Raw genomic sequence first — 23,614 nt, forward strand, 5'->3', positions numbered from 1 at the left:
GAGGAGAGGCCTAGTGCGACCCGTGTAGGGCTCGGGCCTAGGAGTCGGGAGGGTAGCGTACGAGGGGCGGGAGAGCGAGCCGGGGTCACTTGCGGTGGAGTGGAGATCCAGGGGGAGGTGAGTGTTTTCCTTTTAACAACAAAAGGCATCTTGTTCTTCCCCCACCCCCCTCCCCAAGTACTTTCTTCTCCCCAAAACTGTTGCTGTGGACTGTAACCTGAGCAGGGCATGGTTTTAGACCCCGAATAACTGGGGTTGCCAGTAAGGCTTAATTTCTGCAGTTGCCAGCTGCTAGGCATGTTCAGAAAGCATCAGATCCTTAAGCTGCTGACAATAACCTCAGTTTCTCTAAGGTGGATACTGTATTCTTCTGTTGTGTATACTGTAAATAACAGTTCTTGGGGTGCAAATCTGAGGAATGCCATATATTGTGATATTGCTCTCCCTAGGGCACAAAATTGAACTGTTTTATTACATTTATGTGTATTTGTATTACTGTGAAGTATAATCTGACAGTCCAAGGCAGCCATCAGTGACAGTTCATGTAAATGTAAACATTTGCCACTCGGAAGCTCACACAGTAAAATCAAGCAGGTCAAAGTGAGGCAGAACATGTAAATTTTGGGAAATACTTCAAAATGAATCATCACCTTATGTGTTTTGGACCCCCAGAATTCTAGAGGGTTTTATTACATCTGCTGTAGGGTTGCTTGTAGTGAAAAACCTTGCAGAAGTTCAAGGTAGTGGTGAAACTGAGTGGCCTTGACTACAATATGGAAGACATAGTCAAAGTTTACACTGATTCATTGTAACTTTCTATTTATATGTTTAATACCAAGTGGAGACTTAGTCTTCTCCCTAAAGTGCAGAAGTACTGTGGCCCATTTGCTGCAGAAAGTGTGTAGTCCATCAGTGTAAAGATAGAGAAATTAGATTTTTCTTAACAGCAAGTGTTTTGTTGGATGTAAGAGTGGGAGAAAATGGTTTGAGTTCTAATTGCAGAACTTGTTGCTTTAATGTAGGTAATTAAAATTAGAAATACTAATGCTGATTGTTTAAATACAAAATGAAAATTAATTAACTTTAAAAAGTACTTTAGAAAGAGATCTAAAATTTAGAAATAACATTTAAACATCAGTTCTGTGACTTCATATCTAATGTAGATGCCTATTCTCTTGTGATTTGTTACAGGCTCTTAAGTACTCATCCAAGAGTCACCCCGGTGGTGGTGATCACCGTCATGACAAGATGCGAGACACCACAGATCCTTCACCACCAAATAAAATGTTGCGCCGCTCTGATAGCCCTGAAAACAAATATGGTGACAACACAGGGCACAGTAAAGCAAAAAGTGTGCATACTCACAGAGTTAGAGAGAGGGATGGTGGTGAGTTATCGTTAATTAACCTTTATTTAAGCAATTATGAATTTCTCATAAATATTAAAATTTAGTCATTATCACTCCGATGATGAGAGTGTTACACTGAATGTGTCTTGTACTGTGCTTAGAAGACTGCAGTGAAGCGAAAGTGCAAGTTTCATTGGAAACAATCATTTAGGCATTGTAACACCTGTTAATATTTTTTTTATAGGTATCAGTTTTTCTTATAACCATGAAGATTAAATAAACTCTTTTTTTCTTTTCTCTCTTCTCTCTCTCCTTTCTTTTCTTCTTTCTCTCTCTCTCCTTTCTTTTCTTCTTTCTCTCTCCTTTCTTTTCTTCTTTCTCTCTCTCTCTCCTTTCTTTTCTTCTTTCTCTCTCTCCTTTCTTTTCTTCTTTCTCTCTCTCTCTCTCCTTTCTTTTCTTCTTTCTCTCTCTCCCCTTTCTTTTCCTCTGTCTCTCTCCCCTTTCTTGTCCTCTGTCTCTCTCCCCTTTCTTGTCCTCTCTCTCTCTCCCCTTTCTTGTCCTCTCTCTCTCTCTCCCCTTTCTTGTCCTCTTTCTCTCTCTCCCCTTTCTTTTCCTCTCTCTCTCTCCCCTTTCTTTTCCTCTCTCTCTCTCCCCTTTCTTGTCCTCTCTCTCTCTCCCCTTTCTTGTCCTCTCTCTCTCTTCCCTTTCTTGTCCTCTCTCTCTCTCCCCTTTCTTTTCTCCTTTTCTCTCTTTCTTTCTTTTCTTCCTTTTTTAAAAAAACAGTAGTATCTCACTTACTTTAGACATACTGCAACATTTAATGGCATGAAATAGTATTCTGTTTTTTTCGTTAACAGTAAATATTAGCTGTTTAAGAGACTGTTTTTTTAATAACTTTGTGTATTGTGCTATGCTGTGTAGTTCCATGCTTCATAGACTAAACCCCATAAGAAATGAAAAAAAAACTTCTTCATATTGAGCTGCTGTGTAGAACTCTGTCCTGGCTTTTGCTAGGGTAGGGTTAATTTTCTTCTTGCCAATCAGAAAATTATAATCAAAGGTAGCACTTAGTAGAGCCTTCCTTGGCAGGAGCTTAGAGAAGAATACTCATAGTCAAATCAGCCTCCTCTGTTTTTACAGGATATTATAGACAGTAGTAATATCCCCAATATTTTTTAACTGATGTTATTTTCTATACCAACTTAATAGAAAAAGGAGAGAGTAGAATTTTCCTTTTAATAAAAACGGTAACAATTGCGGTTTAGAAAACCCTGGTTACTGACTGAATTTGGAGGCTGTTTTCTGTTTTGCAAGTACTGTATTTGGTCTCCTTATTGAGTTATAAAGTAAAGTATTCAAATAGAGAACTTAGAGCTTTAAATCAGTGCTTGTTTGTTCTCTATTAAGTTAACAACTTGTGATGTATGGATGTATTTATTGCTGCACTATTGTTATAATAGTTAAAGTAAAATAAAGAAAATATTGGAATATAGTAGTCCCACACCACAAATGTGTTTATGGTCCCTGAGTGTTCTTAGAATTGAATTCCTGTTTGTTTTTCCTTCTTTTGATTAATACAGAGGTGCTGTAGACCACTGGTGATGTGATATTACTGTGTAGAAAGATTATAGAAGCAGGCATCTTTTGTTATTACGCTGACTTCGATTATATCTGATCATACTTGGAAGTATAGTAATCTCAGAATTAAATGCATGTGCAAGGCCAGTAGGCTGCTATCCTGAGCTACTTTTCAGGACACAGAGGTGTCCTGTTCACCTGTCCAAAGGTACTCGTCCTACATGCTCTTGCAATTCTGCTTAGTTTTGCTACGATCAGTAAGTGTTTCTGCTCCAGTGGAGCTGCATGTAGTGGAGTTGTGCATATATGAAAACATCTGCAGGATGAGGCTCTATCTGGGGAGCGTATTTGCTTATTTGTGTATTGGAATTGTTTTTGAAATAGTAAAGACACTCTGAAGTTCTCACTGAGTCCAACTGTATTTAATAGCTGGGGAATGACCCGAAGTATGGATGTATACAGTAACAATGAATGAATTATTTGTAGTTTTGTAAGTGGAAGAAACACTGTCTCACTGTACCTTCTCCTCCTCCAAGCTGTTAACACTGGAAAATTTCCTTTATTCTCATCTGAAAGTGGTCCTTTGCACATCATATGTTAATAGTCTGGGAGAAGGAAGTAGTTTTCAACAGTCTGAGGGAAATTACTAGTTTTAAAAGACAAACATTTGTACTGTTTAATGGAAATAAGAAGTAATTTTTTTGGTGTTGTTAGTAAGGTTAGTTTGGCCTCAATTTCAGCTTTTAAAAATATATTCAAAACAACCAAAGTTGCATTGAATCCTGTGCATTATATGTAGTAAACCAAAACTAAGCAGATGTGAGCAGGAGGATAACAGCTTTGTCTTTGATTTACTGAATCTTTCTGTCAGTGTGAATTGAAGGTAGGTGTCAGAATATGGGTGAAATACTGTGGTATTATGGACAAGTGCATATTGCTAATATGCAAAAGGCATAATCTAATAATCTGCCATGTTCTCTGTCTATTGAATTACACTGAAGTACTGCTACTGATTTAGTATTCCCTGAGTTTTGCAATTACAGACATAGAGTGGAAAACAGAAAAAAAACAAATTGTGAAAAAAAAGTTAAAATTTTAAATTGAAGTTCTGATATGATTGAAGAGTGCTAGCTGGCTTTGAAGATATTGTAGTTTTCTTTTTTTGTTTTCTTTTTTCTCTTCTGAGGCAGGGGGGAAAAGTTTGAGGGTTATTTTGTAATAGCTGTCCATTTAATTATTTTAAAATCAGTGGTGCTTGATTTTGAGCTACTACAAAGGTGATACTGCCTTCCTATGATCTAGCTGAATTTAACGAAACACACCTCATTGAAAAATACCCAGTATTTATTTCCCCAGACTCCATTAAAGTCCCAAATAAGCAATCATTTTTTTCTCTCGTCCCTTAGAAGACAAAAGAGAACAAAAATCTGGAGTTTTACTACTGAACGTAAAACCAAGTCAACCTAATTTCTCCCTTTCAAGTCAATGTTTAAAAAGTCACTCCTATATATCTCTTGGTGAATTCTGGCCTGAAGTGAAACAGGAAGGTTCACTGGTGTAGTAATGCTGATACTTAGGACTCATTTAGTCATGACTGGTTCACTTTTTTTGTGGTAAAGTTGACTGGCTAAATGTCACTTAAAGATTTAAGTGTACACATTTAAAATGTAAGAGTTATAATTAGTGATTGAAAATTAATAACTTAAAAATGGTAGAACCTCCCCCTGTGAGTACCTTTGGTACCTGTATAAAGGTATTTGTTGTTACAGCTTATTTTTGTAATACTCATGGCAGAATCTTTTGTGTTTGTAGAACTGTAATCCAGGGTAAGAAATTCAATTGCTTTCAATTAAGGTTTTAAAATGTGTGTTATGGGTAAGCCCTCCATACTGAGACAGTGCAAGCAAAGCATTTTTGAAAGTTGCTTACGCATGGTTTCTGTGGAAAGAGACTATGTACAGAGGCAATTGTTTCTCTGGAGAGAGACACTTCCAAGTTTACCTTGGACTAAACACGGTAGAGTACTTGCAAGTGTTTGTCTCATCCTCAGTTTCCAAAGAGTACTTGTACATCCAGCACATCAAAAAACTGCAGTAACTTTGTTCTTGCTTTCAGGTCCTTGTGCTTGGGGACATTGTCTCTGTATGCAAGTGTTTAAAACATAATGAACAGCTACCCCCCTCAGTGCATCTCTTGTTTCTAGGTCAGCTGCTATAGGCAAGTGTGGAGTCTGAAGAGATTAGAGGGTCTTATGAGACCAACTCAAGTGTGAAGTTCCTTAACAGTAACAAATGGGACTTAAAGCTAGCATTGTTTACAGGCAATAGAACTGTGAAGGGCCCTGTAGATGTGGAAAAGTGTTTCCATTAAAGAAAACAGGGAAGTACAAAGATTTGAGGGTTCTCATGCTTGAGGATGGACAGACTGAGAGCGTACATGATCCTTGTAGGTCTTTTTAAATGCATAAATGAGGTGATATTGGTGTACAGGAGAAAACAAAGGTCAGATAAGTAGGGTAGCTTTGGAAGTGCTGGAAGGAATATATATGTATTATTTAGGAATAAAAATTGCAAGATGCAGCCCTCAGTAAAAAAGGGAAAAGGTTGTTTCTTTCTACTTAAGTGTAGGGAGCAGAATGACCCACTAAGATACATAGTAGAACTTTGTGCAAAAAATGTTAGTTCAGGTAAGCCACATGTACTGTGCTGTGAAGAATATACTGAGTGTTTTGCTACATTTATGTTTAAGAGACTTTGAAAATGTATTTTGCTTCATGCCATGATCTTACTGAATTATTTAAAATAACAAAAGGATAATGTACACAGCATGAAATCTTTTGCTGGTGTGTGCTATGTAGTCTACTTTCATGAAATCTGATTGTAACTTCTGATTTAAATTTCAAAATGTAACTGAACTTCTATGATTTTCTTTTGCATGTTTTTTTTTTTTAATTGGCAATTAAGAATACTCTCAATGACCACTGTTACTGACTGTAATACAGTATTAAGATTCAAAATCCTACTGCTGTAAGAGACTGAATGTAATATTTTAAATCATGACTTCCTAGTTTTATTGAAGTGGTGGTGGGAGCTTCTGTCATGAAGTGTTGTCTTTGTTTCCAGTGGTTCCTGAAGGAGATCAGAGTGCTCATAGCAAAGGGACAGTGAACACCTGGAAAGGAGAGCTAAGTTTTCTTTCCTGTTTTAGCAACCTTTGCAGTAGAAGAAACAAGAGGCTAACTGCTGATTAAATTAGCACGATCATTGACCAGCAGTCAGACATAAACTGGGTGTTAGGGCAGGTACAAGAGAGTGGAAGCTGCCTGGGCAATGTGCATTGGAAAGAGGAAATGGCGGGGTAGGTGGAAAGAGGGAAGTGTGAGAGTAATGAAGTGTAGCAAAGGGCTGAGGAAGAAGCTGGAATAGATTCTGTCTGTTTAGTTAGTATTAACTGCTGTCAATGTTAAAGTAATTATTCATTACTATGAAAAATGTTTCTTTACTGTAACTGCATGGTCAAAGCTGGGATTAGAGAGTCTGTGATCACAAATGAGAATAGTCTTTCCATGAAACATGCTTTGAACACCCCCCTCTCTGACAGCCAAGTGTAAAAGAGATGGTTCACTCCCCTGTTTTTTGAATGTTGGCTGTTTGGATGGCTCTAAAGGTGATGGGATTAGGTGGTCTGTTTGTTTTTTTAAGATAAATACAATTGCTTCCAGGTCCATTCACCTCTTTAGAAGCTTTTCTCTGGATTAAAAAAAAAAAGAAAAAAAAAAGAAAAATTAGATTTCTGTGGTTTTCTGAATTTGATAAAAGCTTTCTTTTAGGTCTCATTAGTACTAGTACCTTCAGTTAGAGGGTGGGTTAATTTTAAGTTTGCTTGAAAGTTTAGAAGTTTTAGATAGGAAGTAGCTTTACTCAGTATATTTGGCAATGTTTCTGAAGTGAGTTTTTGCTGGATCAGTTGTATAACTTTTTTTTGGTTACTCTGCTGTGTAGATCTCTAAAAGAAAAGAAATTGGAAAGTATGTGATCATAGAATCATAGTAAAGGATATAGCTTGTGTATGTACTTAATAAATACTGATGTTTAGAATGTTAATGTTCAGAAATGCTTTTGAAAAGGAGCTGCAAAGGTTGCTTTTAAAAAGCCTGGGATGGAAGATAAAAACCTAATTTCATATTATTGATATTAGGAAAGAATTGTGGTATTAATACGATGGTATTAAATGCTGAGTCTTTCTGCATTTAGGTGGGCACAGTCCTCTGTGTTTCTCTTTGTCAAGTTCAAGTATCTGGTGTAGGTTGTGCGAGTAAACACGTATTCGTGGGAGACTTTATCCAAAGTGGAAGCTGCAGCAATGGCAATAAGCAGTGCTGTTCGTTTGTAACCTATTGCTGCAGCCACTTCCCAAAATCCATTGCTGTTAGGACTTTGACATTGGCAACCCCCAATTTCACTTACTATTCTTACTTTCTTCTATTTCCTACTGTATAAAATGCATATTTGTAAATAGATCCTCTGAAGGTTTCCCTTTACAGTTGATCTGTTTAAGGAAATATGTAATTTTAAGTGTTTTAGGAACCATAAACTTGAGTTTTTGGATTGTGCATGTGATATATTCAAGTCAGTCTAATAGCTAGACCTGGTAAACTTTTGTATGTAAGCTTATTTTATGTTTTGGAAAAGGGAAAATACTGACTATATACAAGATTTGTTAAATTTGCTTATCTTTGGTACATAAACTAATCATAAGGGAATGATTCTTACTTAGCATCATACTTTCTTAATATATGCTTTTAGCCTCTGACTTTGCAGAAGTGGAATGTACAACCTATTAAACCTGTACTTCTGGGTTGCTTTCCTGAAGGTGAAAAGAAGCAATGAAAACTGTTAGTTTCTGATGAGCTGCATAATGCTAGACCATAGTAAAGATAGCAGTTTGTAAATTATGTAGCTTTTTTTACTGGGATTACTCTGTATTCTCTAATGACCTCCGATTAAGGGTAGTTTCTTAACTACTGTTAGGAACATGGCTGCTTTCTAAGAAGAGAAATAATGTGTACTGACAGTTTACGTTTGTTTTCCCTGCTCTTTCTACCTATTGTATATAAAGTATTGAGTAAGCCAAGTATCATTAAAACTGTGCAGAACTTGGAAGAGAAAGCTCTGCCTCTGTTTTGGCTGAGAGAGGAGGTGATGCTGTAATAACTTCACTGTGGAAAATAGTAATTTAATGGCACCCAACTTGCAGTGTTAACTGCATTTGTTTATGAAGTCAGGCTTTTATACAATTTCATAGGCACTTCCAGGGAAAAACCTCTTGATGTACAGAGGAATTGTTCCTTATATAGTTCTTCAGTAAGGAAAAAAACGTACTGGCGATGAAAGGCAGTTCTCAACACTGATGCTTCTAGGCTTTTGCTTTGTCAGTGGTTTGTTGTAGTGTAAAAATGAATCCTTTCTGGACTTAAATTGAGTGCTTGAAAAGACAGAAGCATTTCTATTTATTGAGATTGTTATCCTCTAAATGTTTTCTCTTGAATTATGAAGAGGTTGCCAAACTTTGTTGTACTTGACTGCAGGTGTTCCCTGCTGTAACTTCAATATTAGAAGATTCTGTTTCCTTTCTTGAAGACCTTTAATAGACTTCCTAGCTTTTCACAGTAAGGCTACCCTAGAAAAAGCATGTAAGTTCACTAGGTGTTCCTTTATCCCAGTAATACCTTGCTAGTAATAAAAGAATGCTGTTTAGTTCTGGGCTTCTTTTGCTTCTTTTACACATTTTGTGCAGGTTTGCCTCTTCACTGTAGTAGTGTGGTTTTATATTTGAAAGCACTAGCCTAATTATACAGAGAATTCATGTCTAGATTTTGACATGAACCTGTATCCCTTCAGTATTTTTGCCTATTAAAAAAATCCTAACCAGAGCAATTGTGGCTTTACTGAATTTTTTTGGCTGTTTTATCCCATTTCTGAAATCAGAGCTTTCTGCCTGTAGTTGTATGCGCAGGGAGTAATCTTAGAGTTATAACCATAGACTGAAATTTTTATTTATTGAAATTTTTGTTGGAAGTGTTCCTTTATGGAACAGTATTTTGCAGTTCCTTAATCTGTAATAAGTTCAAAGTCTATGGTTATGAATATATAGGGAACAAAATTGCATGTAAATATATTGCTGATCCTGTAAATTTTAAACACTTTCTAAATTGTTCAAAGGCATCTCCTGAATCTGAAATTCACCTATTTTCCTGCTGTAGAAATCTTTTCTCAGACCTTCAACAGTAGAAAAAACCCAAACAAACAAACAAAACCAACCAACCAAAACCACAACAAAAAACCCTCAGTGATGAAGTAGCCTGGAATTCTCCTGCATACACTTCTACAGCCCTCCTTTTCCTCTTGGGCAGTGTTTAATTTTTCTCCCTGCTTTAAAGTTTGTGAAGTGAGATGCATGTTTTAAGGCACAAATTGTACTTGCCTGCTGACTCGAAGTAGACTCCTGAAGTCTACTCAAGAAAAATGTCCAGTTAGAAAGTCTGTCCTCCAAGCTACTGGAAAGAGAGATAAATCTTTTGAGTAGATGACTGACAGGAGACCACACTACTTACTCTTTTTATCAGATGAGTTAAGAGATGTCTGGTAAGCTTCTATGGCCTTGACTTCTGTTTCCATGCATGCAGCAATGTTGTATTGTGTTTGAAATGAATGGAAAACAAGAGGCCTAGAGACCTTTGTTGGTTAGGCCTCGTAGTACTTTAGGATAATCATTCTGTTCCTTACTGTGACTAGTGTAATGAGAAGAGTTGCAAAGGAACAGTATGTCAGAGTTTAATGTTGTGATTTTTTTCTGCTCTCATTTTAAAATATAAGTTATTTTGTTTCTACAGCAGAGGTATGATAAAAATATTAATATCCTGCTTTTGTCATCACTCAATGCGATATTGAAGTGCTTCATAGCAAGTGCAAGGCAGTTAGAAACATGTATAGTTAATTTCCAGAGCTAAATTCCCAGTGTCTGAGGGGCAGCAGAAATTTTCAGGAGGTCCTTTTTCTGTCTAATCTGTTATCACTAATTTTCTGATACATGTCAACTATCTTCTCTGACCTCCTGTCTTGGATGGACATGAAATAGGTGATGCTTAGCCACTGAGTGAAATATTTTGAGATCTTTAACATTGACATCTTTAACATCTTTTTTTTAGATCTGTTAAACATCTGTGTTTTGTAGATCAAAAACTAGTAACTGATAGATCCCAAAAATATAAAACTTGTGATCATCAAATTAGCTGATTTTTAATTGTGCATGGTTTTGCTTTTGGACCCAAGTAATAACATCTTTTTATCTACAAGGAAGAAACTGTAGGATCATTCCTATACTGTCAGAAATTTGAGACTGAATGGCAGGCAAATGATAAAAACTGTTCACTAGTACCCAGCTAGTTTAGTTATGCAAAAGTGAAAATGTTAATTAATCTACAGGAACACCTAAAAGTGGTCCATGGTGTAAAAAAGTTACAGGAAGGAGATTACAGAAAGGAGTGTAAGACTTTACAGAAAGTAGATACTGTGTAGCGTGATGACTCCTAAAACAGGCATGACACTTACACACAATTAAGAGCATAAATCCCGAGTGCAGTGTTAGCCAGAAAGGATATATGATCAGAGGAATATCAAGTAGGACTCATAGTGCTAATGTGACAGCTGCTGGAATACGGTCTCTGTTTTGATTCTCACTGTTCAGAAAGTATGCAAAATGCAGATTTTCAGAGAAGAGTCAAGAAAATGACTGCAATTGAAACTTGTGCATTAGAAGGAGAGGCCTGAAGAGTTCTTCGTGTAGTTACGAATAAAACATTTAGGGTTTATTTGAGTAATAATTGCAGGGAAAAGAAATTGCACACTTACCATTTCTTGAATGTAGCAAACAAAGGTGCAAGATCCAGCTAGCTTAAACTAAATATTCATAAAGTAGAAATTTGGCACAATTTTAAATGTCATTGGTAACAATTGGAGTGACTTATTGTGCTGATTTTTGGAGGGGTGGAATTTTTGAAACTAGGTGACATAAAGACAATTTTCTAAGGTTTATTTAGTGCAGAAAGCTGAACTAGTTGATCGGAGGTTAAACTAGTTGATCAGTGGACTTCAAATTGAAAGAGATTAAAAATTGTTAATTAACTTTGTAAGTAGCATTCCTGTAATAACTTCCCCCCCCGCAAGTGGTTGATCTTGGCTCAGGGCGTGTGAGGATTCTGAACCTGCAAATGTGTTTCATGTTGCAATACAGGATTTTTGGTCATTGAGGATATGTTGTTTCGAGTGTTGTTGTGGGGTCACGTGGAACTGTGATGGATCTGTTGGCAGTAGAATTAATATTTGCAGGTGCCTGCTGCAGTGATACAGTTTTGTGCGCTTTATCAGCGAATACTTTTTTTTATGAGCAGTTATCCTAAAATCTTTTTAGGATTCGGTGTAATCTAGATGCACACTTCCACTGTAATGTAGGCTTTTGATGTTTTTTACTGATGTATGTTTGCCAGATTGGATTTTAGTTTGTTGACCATAACTACACAGCTTCATCTAGTTGGACATTATCTTGAGTGTCTTGAAATTGCTTTGCTGTTTTAGACTTGCAGAATTTGCATATGACAGAAGGTAATTTTTTTCTTATATTTCTTGTTTTCTTTGCCAAAATAACTTTTTACAGAAAGGTTGACATGCTTGTCTCATGCTTTTTAGAGTGATTTATACGGCCCTTTCCTTCCTCCCTCACCACCTCCCAGCATACGTTTGATTCCAGAGTTAAGTTTGTGAATATGAAATGTGGAGAGCAGTTGATAGCTTCTGTAGATAAAGATTTCTCTTTGGGATAGAGAAATGCTGTACTCCTTAAACTAAGCGTGTGTAGATCATGTTTATGCAGGATAATGTGAAGTGAATTTAGAGAATAATGAAGCTAAATTTATCTTTTTTTTTTCCTTCCCCAAAAATATGGAGTTACATTTAAAAGCTGGTTTAGGTTTATCAAATTGTTGTTTCCATTTCCACATCTTTTCTTCTTATTTACTACAGTTAAGGTTTTTGTTTAAGTGTACTCAGGATTAAAACAGATTTAGAATCTATTTTCTTCTGAGTTCTGATACAGAAGTTTTCACTCAACAAATTGTTATTGCAGAATTAATTGAAGAGGTATGTTTTGGGCAGAAAGAACTTGTAACATTTATTAAATAAAGTTTTCATTTAAATAGTCAACAGTCTTTGCTGGGGCAGCTTTCAAATATGTAAGATAATAAGGTCAAGCTACACAATGAATTAACTGAATTAAACTGTAGTCAGATTTTTTTTTTTCTTTCCTGCATATGAAGTCTGCTGACCTATCTGGATATTTTTCTTGTAATTCATTGTGACTGTAAAGGAAGCAGAGAGGCTAATTTGACATAGGAGGAGGGCTTGACAGTGACAGCTGGTTTTTTGCTATCCATTTTCCTGATTCCTGTCTGTAGCTTTAGCTTTGGCTGTGAATGTGAGAAACAGATCTGGGCTTAGAGACTAAGATGGCTACAGGATGAGATGAGAAGCAGGATAAACTAGGTTGCTTCTGCTTATATAAAGATTAAACTACTTTTATTTAAATCTTAAATAAGCCAATATTGAATGGAAATCAGTCACAGATTCTTTTTGCAGTAATTTTCATAATGTTTTGAATAATAATAATAATAATAATGCCTGATCATAGTTGAGCTAGTACAGCTTCTTACTAGGGGAAAAATAGAAAGGAATTTAAAAGAAATTTGGAAAATTCCATTTTCCTATTTTTTAAAAATATTTGCGATTACTTGTTTTAAAAAATGCAGAAAAAGCTGTCTGTTAGGAAAACATTGTGTCACTTCATATGTTTATATATTTGGTTAGAAAATGTTAGCTGCATGTGTTTGATCAGTTCATACCTTCTCTGGTTTTAGGAGGCAGTGGTTGAAGGCATATGATTTTGTGGCTCAGGGAGTTCCTACTACAAAATCAGTGTGGGTTGTTGTTTTTTGGTTTTGGTTTGTTTGGGGTTTGTTTGGGGTTTTTTTGTGGGTCTAGTTCATTTGATAATATGAAATTCCTTCTTACAATTTTTTTTTTTTTTTACTTTTAAAGAGTTGACAGAGCTATTTGAATACCATGCATCTTGATTTTACTGTTACTTGCTATTTTTCCTTAAAGAGTGTGCTTCAAAACTGGCACTGCCATTACTCCGTACAGTTGTTCTGTCTGAGAAGCTGCCTACCAGGGAAAAGCTTGTGAAAAGATAAACTATGAATATGCTCATTAATTTCTGCAGAAACAAAATGCAATTAGCTAATACTTGGAAATGTTTGTTAAAATACTTTTTTTTTTTTAACAAAAACTTTAATGATTTCTGACCTGATTTAGTGAAGTGAAAGCTTCAAATTTATTCTCTAACTGTGCCTAAAGATTAGAGAATATTTCAGTGATTTTGGTTTTGACAGTAGTGCTCTTTAATCTGTTTATACATTTTTTTTTAAAAAATCACTCCTGCCCCTTTTCCAAACCTGTTACATCTGTTGCTGTAAGAATTTCAGTATCCCTAGGAAGAGTGGGGTTTTTTGGTTTTAAGTTTATTTTTTTTGGAAGAGAAACATTCTGTATTTCACCATACTGTGGTAGAAATCTAATATATTTAGGCATGTTAGGCTTTCTGCAAATACTTTGAAGAACCAATATTTACAGGTCCATCCCAGTTACACAGATGAGTTCCTCTTCCTTGGTTTCCTAGATTTCTTAAATATCTGTTTTATGTCCTCTAAAGCAACAGTCTTTGCAGTGCTTTCCTAGGTAGATTTGTTACTGAGTTTGTTGGAGTAACAGAGTTACAACGTATTCATCTCTATCAGGAGCAAAAACGGAAAGGAGATTGTGTTCTGCCCTGCTCATTTATTATGATTCATGTACACAAATTCACTCCCAAATGTGGAAAAAAAGCCAAAGAATACTTTTTAAAATTAAGGCATGTAATTATAAATAGTCCACATCTGTGCATAAACTCTTCTGTACAAATTAGAATCATAGTGGTTGGAAAAAACCTTTATGATCACCGAGTCCAACCATTAACCCATCACTACCAATCCCATCTCTAAACCATGTCCCTAAGCACCTCATCTACCTGTCTTTTAAGTACCGCCAGGGATGGTGACTCCACCACTTCCCTGGGCAGCCTGTTCTAACACCTGACAACCCTTTCTGTGAAGAATTTTTTCCTAATATCCAACCTAAACCTCCCCTGGTGCAACTTGTAGCCATTTCCTCTCATTCTGTCACCCATTACCTGGGAGAAGAGACCAACACCCACCTCACTACACCCTGCCTTCAGGTACTTGTAGAGAGCAATAAGGCACTTAACCTGTTTTTTTTCTGCTATGTTTATTTTGTGTAATTATGTTCTTCTGGATGATGGTGTGTTCGTGCCAGGTATCCCCCTTGAATAACATCAGCGGGAGTTCCGATCTCTCCTGGTTAAGTAGTTTGAGTCATTTGCTCATTCAGACACCTGCCGCTGACAGGTTAACACAGACTTAATTTTCAAGAGTGCTCCTTTCTTTTGGAAGAGTAGTGTTTCTACTTGATTTAATATGAGAAATAATATGATTCGTTTGAAATTCAAGTACTGTCAAATTCACCTCTTTTGCTGGCAGAACACTGCCGGTACTAATGATTGCCATCTCTGTATAGTCCTTTTGAGAGTGTTTACTTGACTAGGGAAATAAAATTAGACACTTAGGCAACCAGGCAATCATAAAATAGATTTTCAGTTTGTAAACATAACTTTAGCTTTTGTGGAGAGACATATTTTTGACTAGTAAGGAAATTCCAGGAAAGACCAGTTGAATTTTAAGTATGTATTTAAGAATTATTTAATGGGAGGAGGGAAGAATTGTCTTGTCACCTATTGTGCTTTAGATATTTGAAAACGCTATTGCACAGTACCTTTGTTAAGGTGAGCTGCACGTCCAGCCTGAAGCTGGGCTGTGAATACATTGTATTAAAACCACAGCAATGTATATATTAAATCTTAGGTGGATCCTTGTGTGCTGCCTCCCTGCCACTTCTCCCAGCATTTATTTTCCTTTTTTTTAAAAAAATGAAGAACTTCATGTGGCAGATTTGACTTGGGGTTTTTTTTGGAATGTTATTAGCATCTCTTATTTTCAAAAATGATTCCCAGTTGAAGATTAAATAAGCATAAAATGAAAATCCTTATACTTGTTGCTTATCTGTACTGTAATAAATACGTATGTGGTATAACAAGTCCTGAACTGAAAGAGTAGTTTGTCTAAGCCTAATCATCACACAAGTTGTCTTTTAAGAATTCATTGAGCAATTGCTGCTTCTGACACTAAAGATTTTCAAGTTAGCTTGCTCATTTGTGCTAAGTTACTAAAAATTTCATGGACGTTGCTGTAGTCTTAGAAGAGAAGCAAAGTTCTCTTCAACTGGCAAATATTAATAGCACTTAAGTAGTGATCTTGAAGTGGAGTTTGGTTCTTGTCAGATGTGGTTATTAAGTAACTGGAAGATGAATAAGGCTTTCTTGTATTAGCCTACAAAATTAAAATAGAATAGAACTGAATGAGACAAAATTCTGCTTGCCTTTGGAGGGTAGTCAAATTTGCTGTATCTTGAGATATGAATTTGAGATAATGTGACATACAGTTAATACTTCTAAGACACTTTTAAGAAGGGAGGTATACAGTGTTTCTTTTTGTTCTTGCCTTTTTTTAATTGTGGACGAGGCATTGATTCTGCCACAGCCTTTTTGTTAAGGATGTAAGTGTGATAGTTATGTCTGACTAACCTTTTTGCAGGATAGTGGTGGGTAGTGTTTTGTAATAGACATTCATTTTTTAATCTTTCTGCAACACCATGTACTTGCAGAGTTGCTGATTCTGAAACTTTTAAGATGAGGTTAAGGTTGCAAGCGTTTGTCGCTGCATAGCAGTACCTGTGTTCAGAAAAAGCTGCAACTGATCTTCCTTATTCTAAACTGAGTAATGGAAATTTTCCTGCAAGTCAATTTGTAAGTAATATTGCATTCACAGAATCTTCTGCTTAAAGTTCTTTGTCCCCAAGAAATTATCCCCAAAACATTAGAAGAAAATTAAGAGTTGCTAAACAACATGGCCTCATTCTTATTTAATCTTATTTTTGTTTAGAGGATTTTGTCAGGAGATTAAGTTGTCATACCTTGCTTAATTGGTTGGAGCTTCTGAGTGGGAGTACTAACTTGGTGCTGTTGATAGACAGAAAATTGAGGAGTAATATCAGAGCTGTGTTCTGGCCACTACTCTTTTTTTTTTTTTTCCCCCCCCCCCCCCCTCCTTTGTGAGCAGAAATTGTTTTGCATGACCCCTGACTTTATTCAAATTTCTGTCACCATTTATAGAGTATCAGTGTTTCATGGTATTACTATGGGGTTTATAATCTGAAAGCATTGGAATACTCAGTGTTTAGAAAGTGTCTACACTTAAGCAATTTCCATCTCGAGTCACTGAGGTGTATGTTGTTAAACATCAATGTTTCTTCCAATATATTTGTTTTATGTTCTTTAAGAAACTCCTTGAATGAAAAGTAAAAATTGTGACTCTCCCCCCTGCCCCCAAATGTTAAGGGATTAAGGGTTCAGCGTTCTTCAGAAGTAAAGAATAAACATTTTTACATGTAATGGTAAAATTATTTGTCCAGTCTTTTGCTTATTTTTGTTTTAATGATTGAGATATCAAGAAAACTACCAATATACTGGTTTTCTTTGAAGAAGAAAGTTGGTAAGGATTTGTCTAGAGTGCAGTGGAAATGCATGTTTCATCCCTTAGGCTTTTTTGAAGGATATGACTTGAGACATTGAGTATTGCATCTTCCAGAAACTCAGTGTATTCAGTTGACCTTGTTCAGTGAACCTGATCATTTTCTAAGTTATGTGTAAGTTGAAAAGTGATTTCTCACTGCTGCTGGAAGGTGGCTTGAGGAGAGGAAGAAAACAACCCCAAAATTATTTAGTTATTTTGCTGTAGCTATAACAAGTGAAGGAGCAAACTAGAACGGGGTGGTTGTACAAAAATAAGTTTGTATCTGTTACACCAGTGAGGACAACCGAAACTGTTACATCCATTTAGACTAAAGCACAACCCTAGGAAAACAGTCTGCCTGTTAGATGTCGGAGTAGTAAATCTCTGAATTGTTAGTGAGAACTCAGAAGTTTGAGTTTAATTTGAGCCCTTTTATTACTGCCTTTTGCCTTCCATTTTGATGGGCAGATAACTGGTTTTCTTTCTAGAGCACTTTGTACTCTTTGCCTTAAAATTATTCACTTTCTGAAATAAATTGCGACCATCTAATTAATAAAAATGTAGGCAGAAGACAGTAAAACAGCAAACTACTGTTATGTTATGCAATGTGTAAGATAAAATTTGAAGCTAATTTTTTTCATTTTAAGAATCAGTAATATCTTGGCATTCTTTGAGTATTAGGTTAGTAAAACAGTATGGGTCCTTGACTTTTATTGCTCCTGGCTTTTCCTTCTTGAGGTGTCATTTTCTTACTACCATTTTAGAAAAAGAAATCTATTATGAAGAAAACTGTATGCTTGCAGTATCATTTGCATCCCTTATTGGTCATTTATCCAACTCCGTATATGTACAACTCATGGTCTGTTTATATTAACATTTTGAACTCATTTCCGTGAAATTTTATGTGAATGGTAACTTGAAGAAAAAGAGGAAAACTTCTTTTCATCTGTATGATTATCCTGTGACTTAAACATTACAAAACAGCACAGACTTTGCTGTCCTCGATAGGAGATATGGTAGGAGAGAGGAGGGCGGGGGAGGAAATGTGGCTTTATAAGCTCTGTTGCTCATAGAGCTGCTTGTTGACTGGCACAAGACATTTGTTTTGCGGGCCACAATGAGTGTGTAATTGGTCAGTTGGGCAGTGCAGTGGTCAGGCTAGATTTTCTTTCTCTTGGCCAAGCACTGTGCATCCTACTTAGTATGTTGAGAATTTCTGGAAAATGTTACTGCACAGTTGGTGTATTCTCTGAGCCCGTTGCTCTGATAGAAAAATTGCAAGTTTTTATGCTTTTGGTTGCCCGTGGAAGTCAGACATGCTTTATTTCAATACAGCAGGCCACATAAAAATGCAGTAAAGAAAAATTGTGTTTTGTCGTATTACTTTTACATGTGGCAAATAAAAATGGCCATGATAGGCTCTTCAGTTACTGCTGAGATGTTGAGTATTGTGTTCCTATTGTGTTACTTTTTTGTCCTCCCATATGCAGAACTTTAGAAAGTGTTCTGCACAAAGATTTGCCCTGAAGTAACAAAGATGTCAGTTGAAATACACTTTAGACATTTTAATTTAGGTTTATCCTAAATAAGTTTCTATAATTTTCACTGTTTAAACAAGTCTTAGTTATCCCCATAAAATACCACTACTCTAAACTATCTTGCTGTTAAGTTATTTCTGTTAAAAAATAATTAGTGTTTGTCAGTTGGGCAGTATTTGTTCTGTTGAGAAATTTCAGGTTCTAATATTGTGTCTAGTTTAATTACTTTGATTGCGTATTAGCGAAGAGGTGGAATGTGCAGTCATAGGACAGTACGCATAGAGCTGAAACAAGTGGAATGAACTAACTTCCTTTTCTGCTGCCCAGGGTTTCTTTCCATGTGCCTGGTTTCTGGGCAGAGAAAAGGAGACTCTACTAGAGCCCTTCCTGAATCCCTGTTCCCTCTGGAGGCAGTGAAGGGGAGGACTGCCTCTGAGTTCCATTTACAGTGCTCATTATTTCTGGGGAGCATTTTTTGTGCTTCCTGCACAGCTGGTGAGCACTTGTAAACTTCCCTTTGTATTATCTGCACTGACACTTTGTTGTGGACAAAAGGGGAGTTAGGAAGTTAGCAAGGTATTGTCTGACTGAAAAAGGGAAGCATCAATGCTGTGTCTGTGTTGGACTGTGTAAAGTTAACTACTGTACAGTGCAACACTGTCCTACTGCAGCTACTGTAGTTTTACTGTTTGTGCCTGGCTAAAATCTTGAGCGTGAGAGGAGGTGTGGGAACTTGTTTACTGTCTAATTTCTCAGTGTATGTTTGTTTGAAGAGGATGAAAAATATCTGCCTTTTTTTTTACTATTTGCTGATCTGGATTGTAGATTGATCTTTTGAAAGTAACTCTAATGTGTGTCAATGTTCCAATTTGTGCATTTCAGTTGGAGATTTTATGTATATGATAACTGCATAATGTTATGAGCTAAAAAGAGTTTTAATTAGGCTAAAAGACTTGGATGCCAGAGAACAGTGTGGAATGCACGCTGATGTATTTGACTCTTTTAATCAAGCAGCAAGGAAGTTCATTTTAGCTGATTAAAAATGGATGCTGTAGTTTCTAGTATAGGTGTATAGGGTTTGGAAAGGAAAGAGTTTCAGCTTGTTCTTGAAAGACAGCAGGGTTGAAAGAAGGGAGAGAAATCAGTTGCTTTATTAGAGCAGTCATCCAAACTCAGAATTTCAACTTTTCTTGATTTCACTGAGTTGGAGTGGTGTTAATGGGAACATTAATGAAATATGATAGTTACTAGAGAAAGTTGACGGTGTTGTAAAATGGAATATCCTTATTTAACCCTATGTTATATATGTTTTCCAAGTCCAGCCTAGGGTTGAAGCCTCCTTTGTTGCTGTTCAAACTGTCTTGGATTAAGCAGTTTGGATCTGGAACTTATGTACAAAAACGTTGAAGTGAGTCTTGGTGTGGCAGAATCTCAGATCTCTAGTAGGCATGAAGTCACAGCCTGGTTTTTGAATTGGTTCCCAGAATGGTGCTTTTCATGGTTACTGCTGATTCTCATGCATTAATGAGGAAGATGTGATTTTTCGTTTGAAAGATTGGAAGATAGTTATGATAATTTAACCTTGGCTCTCGCCTGTTCATCACTAGAGACAGTGTTAGTAAAGGGCTGCTCACACAGTTGAACCGCTCCAGTTTTATATAAAAATGTAGTGCTGATGCCTCTCTTGGCCATCTTCCAGTTAGGAATATCTCTTTCCAGACTTAACTGCTTCCAAAATAATGATTAAGCTGAGGAAAGTCACAGTGATGGTGCAGTAAATGTTTCCATGGTGAGTTCTGTAACTGAATTGGAGGATTTATAGCATAATGTGAATTTTCCTATGGTGCATCAACATGTGTATTTGCAATTGATAAATATTAAAGTAAGCTGATAAACATTTTAAAAAAGTCTTTGTATCCCTCAATCCCTTGTATCGCTTCAAGGAAGTGGGACTAATAAGGAAGGTCTGTTAGAAGAAAGGGTGAGAAGTGCTATAAGGGAATGTCTTGAGGGACAGTAGTGTGCTATCTACCTTAGCAGGCACATGTTTCTGGGATATGGACTAATCCTAGTGATCCTGTTCTCATGATCTATTTTGCCAGGCATGCAGCTGGGAGATGCAGCTGATTGCAAGTCACAGCCACCTTAAAATGGCTTGGAGTTAGGCTTTGGAAAAGGTGAAAGCTAGGGTACAAGGGGAACCTCCTTTCTTTTTAGTTAGGCTTCTGCTTGCAGATTGCTCTCTGCACACTGTTTGAACTTTTTCGCCTTTTAAAGATCTTGAGCAGCATTCGGTAACAACCTGAGCTAGCAATGTTTGCTTGCCTGGGTTGTCAGAATGCCTAGGAAGCTGCTTTGCAGGGATGTACCGTTTTATAGTGAGGAAGCAAGATTTTAGTGCGTGGTTAATTTGGTGATATGGTTTTTGTGTTTACATACGATCTTTAAGCCCTTAACTTGTAGGAAGTGCATAAAACTTGTTCTCCAGAGCATCATCTGCTTTGGTCTTGGAAGCTTCTCAACAGCAAAAATCAGTTTGGCAGCCCTTTCATGTGCTCATTCCCTTGAAGTTCAGGTACTGATCCAAATGTAAAGTGGTATTATGCGTAAAATAAAATGGAGGTATGGGGGTGAACCTGCACCTGTAGTTACACTGTGTAATTGTCCTGTACAGCATCAGGTATGTATTTATGGTTAGCCCTTGTAAAAAACCACGTAGCTTGTCCTGGCAACCCAAGGCAGTTGGTATTGCTAGAGCAGCCATGGTCAGTTTTTGTGCGGCTGAGGCCAGCTCAGGTAGGATAGAATCCCTGATTCAGGGCAAGCCCATGGACGTGCAGCCTGGGGGTTCTGCATGGAGAGGCCCAGGGGCTCCTCATGAAGAAACTGCTGCATAGGAGGCGTTTCTGTTATCGGGGCCAGCTGTAGGTGGGTGTGACTGCTGCAGCCACTCTGATACTTGCTCCGAGGTGTTTTGTGACTCAGTGCTGGGGCTGGGAACCAGGGCGGCAGGGAATGGTGTGAAATGGTGGGGGGATGCTGCTGAGCTGTTAGACCACGTGGGGGCTGAAAGTCTGCTCAGTGAGTTTGAGGAGTTTGTTTATAGGTTGGATAGAATTGGCTTTAAAGGATTTTATTGAGTTAGTATGTATGTTGTTGGCTCTTACTCGTGTTTGGAAAATGCATGTTAGATTAGATTCACTATGGCAGTGTATTTAGAACACCACAGTTTTTAAAAATCACCAACTGCGTCTTGAGTGCACTGAACAAAGTGTACTGTTACTGCATCCATGGTACGGGATCACAGTAAATTAACTACATTGGTGTTCTCTGAAGTTTTGAAGTGACTAATATCAAACTGTTCAAAGAAGCCACCTGGTAAATTTTCATCTTGTTTTTTCCTTTAAAAAGGGAGATTATTTTACCTAATAGTACAAGTGAACCTACAGGAATACATGAAGAAATTTTAATGTTTTTATCTCAGTAGTGCTTGGGAAGCTTATAGTAAATAAATAAAAACTATTAACGGAATGATCAATATGAAAATAATAAACAGCTATCTCGCTCCATAATCAGTGTCTACAAAAAAAAAAAATTAAGATTGTTGATGTGACTGAGGACTACAGTCTTGTAATTATGATATACTTCTTGCATACATTTAGAGCAATTAAATGTATCTGTTTTATGAAAGTATATTAAAATCTATATTCTGTAATTTTATAAGGTACATAACAGATAAAGTCAGATCATTCACTAGAGGTTCAATTTTTTGTTGTTATTCATGTGCATCACAAGCATGTGATATGCTCAGTATTATTTTGACAGGCTAAAGTTATCCCCATGGTAAGTTCGTTCCACCTGGTTCTGAGTACGCAGGATACTTTTGGTGTAGGACTAATTGTCTTGCTTTTGGAAGGCTGTGTTTGAGGACAACACTTTTAATTTTTTTACCCACAGATCTTTAAAGAGAATGACGTATGGTTTTGGCCAAAATAGTGTAGGAAAAGTTTCAGAGCTACTGGAGGTTCAGGTTGCAATAACTCATGCATGTGCCTTTAACCTTTGTAGGGTACTGAACAGATTAGTCATGGTGTACCTCTTTGCTTCTGTGATGGATTGTTTTTCTAATCTCCAGCATTAGAGGCAGGGAGGAAGAAGTTTGAAAATACTAATTTTGTCAAAGCTTGGGTAGTCAGAAGGCTCAGAAGATAGAATTTGCTTAATAATCTCTTCCATTCTGCACCATGATGTATAATTTAGTCATATTCTGTGTGTGTGGCTTTCAGAAGACTTTAAAAAAATAGTTTGTTTTAATGACTCCATTCACTTCCAGCTGTCATCAGTCCTCTTATAGTGGACTGTTCTTTACTGTAGTTGCCTGTAAGATACAGTCTTTGCCATTTGCAAAGCACTTTGACTTCATATTTAGGTCGCTAAACAGTATGTGAAGCTAGTGATACCTAATGTGGTATCCCTGGGTGTTTAGAAACTTATCAGTAGGCAGAGGAAAAATAAAGGCAGGGAGAGTGTTGTATTTGGACTATCTAGGTTTTTCCCTGAAATGTGTAAGACAATTATTTTTCTCATATTGGTGTGATTTATGTGAACATTTAAAACTTAGGAAGAGGAAATAATGTAAACAAGAATAGAAGAGTTTTTACTTGCTTAGAAGTTTTAGAGGAATGGGAGGCCTTGAGCAGGAAATTTAAAATATGATTGCAAAGGGTTTAATGACTGGCCTTGTTTAATTGTAATTAGAACTGTTCAGATGTAACTTGTGACTTGAGCTTAGGCACAAATGCAGATGTAAAAGGTGTTGAGTATTATCCAATTTCCCAGCTGTTCTTTTGTGTTCAGTGTTTTCATGACAAGGAAGAAAACTGGGTTACCTTGAGAAGCAGTTACGGAGGCCAGAAGCAGGTCACGGTTTGGGAAATGCTGCTTTTGGTATTCTAGATGTCAGTACCTGTATTGCAGAGACTGAGGTGCAGGAAAATTAATTTAACCTATGTCACAGAATCACAGAATGGCAGGGGCTGGAAGGGACCTCAGGAGATCATCTAGTCCAACCCCCCTGTCAAAGCAGGTTCCCTACAACAGGCTGCACAGGAAGGCGTCCAGGCGGGTCTTGAATGTCTCCAGAGAAGGAGACTCCACAACCTCTCTGGGCAGCCTGTCCCAGTGCTCTGTCACCCTCACAGTAAAGAAGTTTTTCCTTAATTTTGTCTTGAACTTTTGGTGTTCCAGTTTTTGCCCATTGCCCCTTGTCCTGTCACTGGGTACTACTGAAAAGAGCCC

At 37.0% G+C, this 23,614-nt stretch overlaps 1 protein-coding gene across 2 annotated transcripts in view; it reads left to right on the plus strand.

The window, feature by feature from the left end:
• The first annotated feature begins 1,194 nt into the window (after positions 1–1,194).
• Positions 1,195–23,614, plus strand: part of WAC (WW domain containing adaptor with coiled-coil) — a 60,866-nt gene continuing 38,446 nt past the window's right edge. The window contains exon 1 of one of the 2 annotated variants that reach the window (XM_010168803.1): positions 1,195–1,387. In XM_010168803.1, the coding sequence (XP_010167105.1) occupies positions 1,249–1,387 (139 nt within the window). In that variant the 5' untranslated portion in view covers positions 1,195–1,248. The remainder of the gene's footprint in view (positions 1,388–23,614) is intronic. The other variant, XM_010168878.1, reaches the window with a different exon arrangement.

This window comes from Antrostomus carolinensis, unplaced genomic scaffold (assembly GCF_000700745.2).
Source record: "Antrostomus carolinensis isolate BGI_N321 unplaced genomic scaffold, ASM70074v2 scaffold7930, whole genome shotgun sequence".
In the NCBI taxonomy this organism is placed as follows: Eukaryota; Metazoa; Chordata; class Aves; order Caprimulgiformes; family Caprimulgidae; genus Antrostomus; species Antrostomus carolinensis.